The 8,270-nt window shown below is 37.2% G+C and overlaps 1 protein-coding gene across 1 annotated transcript; it reads right to left on the bottom strand.

Moving 5' to 3' along the window:
- Positions 1–6,261: 6,261 nt before the first annotated feature.
- LOC128679836 (alpha-crystallin A chain-like) lies at positions 6,262–7,057 on the bottom strand. Its single transcript, XM_053762297.2, has one exon. The coding sequence runs from the start codon at positions 7,003–7,005 to the stop codon at positions 6,328–6,330; it is 678 nt and encodes a 225-aa protein (XP_053618272.1). The 5' UTR covers positions 7,006–7,057; the 3' UTR covers positions 6,262–6,327.
- Between the last annotated feature and the right edge of the window lie 1,213 nt (positions 7,058–8,270).

Below are 8,270 nucleotides of genomic sequence, written 5' to 3'. Positions count from 1 at the left end.
TTTCCACTGAACCGAGAGGTCCCGGGTTCGATCCCCGGTCGGGTCATGATGGAAAATGATCTTTTTCTGACTGGCCCGGGTCTTGGATGTTTGTCTATATATGTATATGTTATAAAATATAGTATCGTTGAGTTAGTATCCCATAACACAAGTCTCGAACTTACTTTGGGGCTAGCTCAATCTGTGTGATTTGTCCTAATATATTTATTTATTTAAACATAAGTTGCTCAATCTCATCAAGGATTAATAATCATAATTATATGTTTGAATAAAATTTTATTAGTTAATTTGAAATCTATGGTTAACATTGTGTGTTTTGTCTATAACCTGTCATTGGTGTTTACATTAGAACTTAATTTTATGTGCTTAGTGTCGAATGTTGAATGTAAATACTCTTGGTTGATCTTAATAAATAAATAAATACATATTACACATGTTTTGAGAGATGACAAAAATGTGAATTCGAACGGGAATCGTCACCATCGTGGTGACGATTCCCGTGTTTATTGATTTGATATACATATCACACGTGTTTATAACTAATTGGAGGTTTGTCCCGGCTTCGCTCGGGTAACACTATAATAAAAAAGTTGCCTATGTCACTCCTGAAGGCTTCGTCTATCTCTGTGCCAAATATGAACAAAATTGGCCCAAGTAGTTTTGGTGTTTATCCATTACAAATAAAATAACAAAAATACAAATCTTTTTTTCTTTATAATATTAGTATTGAAGTATTGATTTAGAAAATAATATATGGATGAAAGAATAGAGTGGAAATTGAAGCACCGTGAGCACTGTCCCGGATAGACAGGGTTCAAATTCTCACTCGATTCCAGAATTTTTTCATATCTTTATTATGTTTAAAATGAAGAGGATCGTCCTGATTAGGCAGGGTCGTGGATTTGATTCCCATTCGAGACAAACAAGGATATGGAAGAAACGAAGTGGAGACCGTGGAAGAATCCGGAAAACGCTCCGGTGACAGAGAATTTTGCTGTTGATTGTAATAGACAACTGCACGTCAAGTTAAACCCTACGTGACTAAACCCTACCATGTCCGTCATCCTCCATTGCGTTGACGTCTATCGATGGAGCACGACGGAGCAATGAGGCCGCGCTCTAAATAAACTTAGGCGAAAAGAGCAAAAACCCATAACATTGCAGTACACTACTGCCGCTGCAGCATACGACACGCGACCACCTGCACCGATTAAAATGCATTGCAATCGATGCACTTAAAGGGAGTGCACACTTAACAGGTTTGATTTCACAAAATAAATGTGCTAACAGACACTTTTGTATATAATTGGCTACTTTACAACTAGTCGAATCAGATAAGTAATTTTTTCTAATGTGCCCCGCCCATTTCCACTTGAGTGAATTTGAAATATAACAATATTTACAATATTCTGACAACAATAATATTATTACAAAGGTCACCTTGTATGATTGACAGGGCGTGAAAACATGAAAACCTTAAATTACTGTGATACATTACCTAATATTATTTACGTATCTATAAAAATCCAATGTATGTACATATATGTATATTTACTGTAATTTCTATTGAATATATTCTTTAATTGAGAATCACTCTGAGAACTAGCGACTCGACCCGGCTTCGCACGGGTGTAATATTAGGCATGTTATATATACAGGGTTACTGGTATCAAACGCAAAACCTCCTAATTGGGTAGATTAAAACAAGCAACTTTTATTCTACGACGTTTCGTGATTCGTAGTTTTTCATATAAACAAAAATACAATCTACTTTGCGATTCTACACATCTTAACTCTATGGAATAGCCAAGCAACACGAGACTGTACGTACAGTAGCGTTATGTAGCAGAATTGAACATAGAATTAACGTCTTATGGAAACTACATGAAAAATGTTTTTTTTGTATTTATTACGTTTAGACAAAAGTCGTAGAACAAAAGATGTTAGTCTCTATGTACCTTATGCGCCTTTGGAAGGTTATGCGTTAGATACCAGTAACCCTGTATAATAACCCCTTCTCTTGAATCACTATATTACAAACTCGCATCAAAATCCGTTGCGTAGTTTTAAAGATCTAATGTTACATAGGGACAGATAGAAAGCGGGAAGCGACTTTGTTTTACACTACGTCATGATCACGATATTTTCAACTACTCCTTAGTGGCGTGTGGTTATACTCTAGAATAGGACCCCTCACGGATATCCTCACGGGGATGTCGTACAAGGTGACTATGGGACACATTCTTATAGGAATCCATAGCATTCCCAAGGAGCGTTGACGTCAAGCAGCCAGCTGGATGTGAAATAGCAGCCGTATTTGCAAAATTTTAAGGATATATTTTAGGTTCATCCGGACTTCGTAGCGTATTACAAGCTTGAGAGATTTTATGAAAACTTTTATGAAACTGTAAATATGTTAAATGTTTCTATGGTAATTTCTCGACCTCTGATTTGACGATCTCTGTGGCCTAATGCGGCAGCGGTGGTGGTGTAAAAGTTAAGACGCCCGCCTGTAGATCGAAAGGTCCCAGGTTCGAATCCTACTAGTGCCACATGAGTTTGTTTACCAACTTCCGGTGAAGGAAAACATCGTGAGGAAACCTGCACACTGGTTGATTATTATTAACTTGTGTGTGAAATGGAGAAGGCAATGGCAAACCACTCCATTAATAATGCCAAGAAAGTTATTGTGTGTGTCTCATTCCACGTATGACCACGAGCCTCAGCCATGAGGAATACGACTATGAAGAAGAAGTGGCCTAATAGTCATCACGCCGGACTGCTACACTGGAGATCCTGGGTTCCCTGTGGGTCTGGATCCTCGGTCAGGTCAACATGGAAAATGATATTTTTCAGATTAACCTGGGTTTTGGATGTTCATTTAACTAATGTTATAGAATATAGTATCGTTGAGTTAGTATCCCATAACACAAGTCTCGAACTTACTTTGGGGCTAGCTCAATCTGTGTGATTTGTCCTTATATATTTATTTATTTGTTTATTCTCGGTAAGGAAGAATTTACACTCAATAAATTTATTTCAATCTAATATAAATAGAAGTGAATTAGTGAGCAGTGTGCGGACTCCCTGCTGTGAATGCGTCTAGAAAACGATTGCACTCAACAACACTGGGTGGCATAGCGCAACAGTGCAACATCCGTTATGCCTTCTTGCACACATGCACGCGGCTACGTTCAATTAGGACTTGGATAATTTAATGCTAATTTAATTAGGAATATAGCTATCTAACAATTGATAAGAAGCTAAAACAATTTTTGAAGTGAAAACTTCTTTATTGTGCACTTATTGTGATGGGTAAAAAATGTTTAACTCGCGTCAGGACACGCGTGACCCTGATCGAAAATTCGTAAGACGTCAAAAGTGCACAACGTCAATATTCAAGTTTTCACTTCTGCCGGCACTCGCGGAGTGCAACACGTTATTTATTTATTTTTTTTAGAATTCTAATCTGTCTTTATGTTTGTTCGCGCATCAAGAAAAAACCACTGGATGGTATTTGATGTGGTTTTCTCAGTCGTATAGCAGATGGTCTAAATTAAAATCTGGTGTAGGTACCATCGCCAAACGATGCTTAGAACTTGAGATATTGACAATAATATTTTATGCACGGACTAGACGGACGAGATAAAAATCTAGTAATCTTAAACATAACAAGTAAATAATTAGTCCAGGATACAATTGCTGGTTGTGAGGTACCTTCACAATATTTTTCTTTACCGGAATGGAGGTTCATAAAATTTACCCAATTTGAGTCAGTTTGATTTAAAACAATTTGTAAACGTAATGAGCCGTAGAAGAAGAGTCAGGATTGTGGCTCGACAAGTGTTCCAAGTTTTGAACCTGGGATCTTTCGACCACAGAGAACCTTAACCGCTCAACTAATGCTTCGATATGTGATGATAAGCAGTTATATCCTAGATCACAACCAATCTTACAATGTTTTGATATGGTACTTTAAAATGTTTTCGCTTCGAAGTCAACATCGAAACTTTAATTAAATCGTATGCAAACATAAAATTCTTATCTTACAATACACCTAAATTCAGCTTTGAATTAACTTCTTGGTTTTATCATTTATATTATATTAGCGGTCTGGTAATCACTGAAATCCGAACCATTGGAAATGAAAATCAATTAATTTAAGGATAGTTTTTCAGTTCCAACCATCGAATTACTTCGCAATGAGACGCAACTAACCAATCAAAGAGCGCAAACCTACACTTCGTCCTCTTATGGAAACACATTATCCATCGTAACAGTAAATCTTTACGAATTACGATATATTTAAAACGCTAATGCATAATATATCAATACATAGTACTGACACGACATTTACGATTTTTTACCGCCATCTAGTGGCAAGTAGTCGCATATACACTAGGGAACTAAAAGTTTGCAAGTTAAATTCCACCTAAGTACTTCCATTTATCCTACAGAATTGAAATTTTCCAAGTCACTCCCAGTTTCCAAAGCATCATTATGATAAACATGACCCTATGATGAATCCAGGATCGGCCCTCAACAAGGGAATGGTTTACACGGACATAATTTATAATGTCACACATTTAATGCAATAAGATCTTCCATGATTGTATTTTGTATTGTTTATTTCTGTTTTATCGCATAAATAATAAATGGACAACACTCAACGCTCGACGTTTAACAATAATTTGGACTATTTTCTCTTCATAGTCGTATTTCTCATGAGCGTCGTGGTTGTTACGTGGAATGAAACACACACAACAACGTTCTTGGCATTATTAATGGAGTGGTTTGCCATTGCCTTCTCCATTTTACACACAAGTTAATCAACAATCAACCAGTGTGCACGGTTTCCTCACGATGTTCTCCTTCACCGGAAGCAAGTGGTGGTCGATGAAAACTACTATACATGTGTCAGATTGGTATACAAACTCATGTGGCACGAGTAGGATTCGAACCTGGGACCTTTCGATCCACAAGCGGGCGTCTTAACCATTACACCACCACCGCTGGACTATTTTAGCAAATGTTAAAAAATCTAATTCTATAATTTTATTTTTTGTGACCTGGGTTCTGTGCTGGGAGATATGACATGACTATGAATGGGACTTATGAATATGCAGGAAAATTAGTTTAAATTTCGTCAAAATCATAATTGTGGTTTTAACAGAAGAAAATTTAGTATGCTAATAGTTCTAAAATATTTGTAAGCTTAATTAATATTCATTTAACTTTGCGAAAAATTGTCGAGAAGATTGATGGATCGATGTTTTAATTTTAGTACAAATTATCATAAGCCTTTGGCATTCACTCTCAAGGAATTTGAATAATAAAGTGTTTTATTAATAAAATTCTCAGAAATATCTATAGAAAATTCTATGCCTTTAATTTATTTTTGTTTTAAATTATTAAAAAAATTGTTTGTTTCAAATTTTTACAAAAAAAAAAGAAGTTGTTATTCTTGCTGCCAGTTTTATTTATTTTCGAAACTAAACTTTGACCATCACTAGCTTTTACGAGCGACTTCGCCCGCGTAAATTTCCAGAACAGTTATTTTTACGAGATGAATGGTACCCACCCTATTACCATATCTATACTCTCAGATACATGTATGGAAAATTTCAAAAAGATTGGTTGAGTAGATAAAGAGTAAGAGAATCAAACAAAACTTTCGCATTTATAATGTTAATTAGGATCACCGATATAAGAAAATTACAATGCAATGTACTTATATCTGTGGTTAGGATAGTGCGTATTAGTATCATGCCATGCACCACCACCCACCAAGAATCAAGAAAGAGCTGTTAATCTGTCAATCCTTCCGGTGTCCGGGCCTGGTGAGATTTCCCGTGTTGAGTCAAATTAAGCCGCAGGCTCCACTCCTGGTGGTGCCCTTCCGTCAATTCCTTTAAGTTTCAGCTTTGCAACCATACTCCACCCGGAGTCCAAAATCTTGATATAGACAGAAAACGACCGAAATAAGGACAAAAAATAGAAGAAAAATAAACACTTCTATAAATACTCAACCGATTAGCACCGAAACAGGTTTTAAACGAGAACTCTTTAAACAATCATGCGTCCATGTTTTCCTCAATTACATGAGCCTTTTATGTCACAGTGTAAGCGCATTCATACATACCAATTGTAAGAGTCTATTGTTTATTGCAGTTGTCCAACGCCAGCCCACATCAGTATTCACCTGAGAGCTCGTGCCATTAAACCAAACCGCAATTTGAATATTAAATAAAAACAAAACACTGGCTTTAAATAAAAAAATATTTATTAAAATACTGCTTTAACGTTAAATACTTATGACTATATCACTTAAGGGGAGATTTCGTTACCATGGGGGATAACATTGTCCTTTTCCGTTACTTCTTCCCGTTCAGAAGGTGTGGTTGGTTCTTTCCTGTCGTCTTCGGGGACCGCTTGAGTCGTCACATCAGCAGGCTTAGACTCCTTCAGGAATGGAACTCCAGTTTCGTTTATAGGCACTTCTCGGTCGGATTCTTTCGCTCTATTTTCGGTTCCTTTCAATGGAGCTGCTACGATCAAATATCCATCGCTGGTCAGGTCAGCAGTGACGTCTGACCCACTAGAGTTGAAAGGCAGAGTATACGTGTGGAAGAACTGGCTTGCAAATATGTCATGGGCGTCTTGCTTAGCTTCGTGCGATCCTTGAACGAAGATGAAGTCTCCTTTAACCTTGACCTTTAAGTCTGGCTTCTTGTAATCCTTAACGTTTACAACAACTTGGAATTTATCGTCGTCTGTCGTGATTTTCGGTCCGAAATCGGCGAAGCTCGGGAACAATCGCCATAGTGGAGCAAACAGGTTCCCGAAAAGTGGGAAACTGAACCATCCTCCCTCGCCGCTGTCGAAGTCGTCTTCTGTGATAGTTGTGACAGGTCTCGGAAGGTCAGTTGAAGAAGGTTTGTCTGTCGGAAGAGCCGCCACTGCGGCCAATAGCGCGCAGGCGAAAAAAACTCGCGTTGATAACATTTTGTGACGTCCGCACTCTTAGGCAATCCTATACGAACTGATGGCGGCGGGGGCGGGCGAAGGCTATATAGAAGAAGAGGGGGGCAGCGGGGTGCGTACGCGCATCGCGAGGATCGCGACAAGTTACGGCAATGATTAATAAAACAGACGAGACAATAGGTAAAGCACGTATACAACACAAAAACAACATTACAAAATAAATTCTAAAAATAAACTGGTTATTTTACCTTCGATATGATTTGAATAAAGAATCGAAAGAATATGCTAGTAATTTAATTTCAGATACTTCAAAAATAACCGTTGGTGAAATCCACAGTATATGTGTTACATGACTTAAATTTCTACGATTTTTTTATTATTATTAACAGTATATTCAAGCTTTCCATATGCGATATAACTATGAATTATTTTTTATTTACCTTTGATCTCTAAACTATAAATACCTGACAATATATTTCACACATGACATCTGTTAAGATTTCAATTTACGTTTTCCTGAAGCACATAAACAAAAATGTGTCCATTCTGCCCGATTAGAATATAAACATGTTAGTCTATGACGCCGGCTCTGACCTTCAAAGGCCGGCTTCTAGAGTTCTCTCAAATAGCAAAATTAGCTCATTTTCTTTGTGAATCAGCCATTATGAAGTACGTGATGGTCGCTGAGCCAATCAGCTGATTGATTTTGCATAACAAAACGTCTGTGCATTTGTAAAATACCTTATTTTCTATTTTTCCGTAAATTGTTTCTGCGCTTCAGCGTTTTTTTTTTTTTGTATACAACAACAGTTTGAGTTTGCTTTGTCTTGATGATGATGTGCTATAGCTGCGCCCTGGGGCTTCGCTCCCGTGGAAATTTCTGGATAAAAAGCACCCTATGTGTTATTCCAGTTTATATTCTACCCGTGTACCAAATTTTATAACAATCCGTTCAGTAGATTTTGCGTGAAAGAGTAACAAACAAACATACATACATATATTTTTAGTAGGATGTACGCTTTCGTAATAAGATGTATGTTACTATTATGGCGCAACTGACATTTCTATTATCATACTCGTAAATGATTTGCGAAACAAAGTTTCTAGAACTTTGTGTAGCTATACACAAAGTTCTAGAAAGTAACTTGTCTCAATTTGTCACCAACGAATACTTGACTACCGATAATAGACATACACATCATACGTTACGCCACACACAGACCCATGAAGAGCTACTAGCTAGAAAAGTATAGACACCACCTGCCTCTCAGAGCGTTTTCCCGGTT

The sequence above is a fragment of the Plodia interpunctella genome, chromosome 2 (genome assembly GCF_027563975.2).
Source record: "Plodia interpunctella isolate USDA-ARS_2022_Savannah chromosome 2, ilPloInte3.2, whole genome shotgun sequence".
In the NCBI taxonomy this organism is placed as follows: Eukaryota; Metazoa; Arthropoda; class Insecta; order Lepidoptera; family Pyralidae; genus Plodia; species Plodia interpunctella.
This window is presented reverse-complemented; position numbering and strand designations above follow the sequence as displayed.

Coding starts and splice junctions, on each gene's coding strand:
- LOC128679836 (XM_053762297.2), bottom strand. CDS start 7,005: ATGTTATCAACGCGAGTTTTTTTCGCCTGCGCGCTATTGGCCGCAGTG.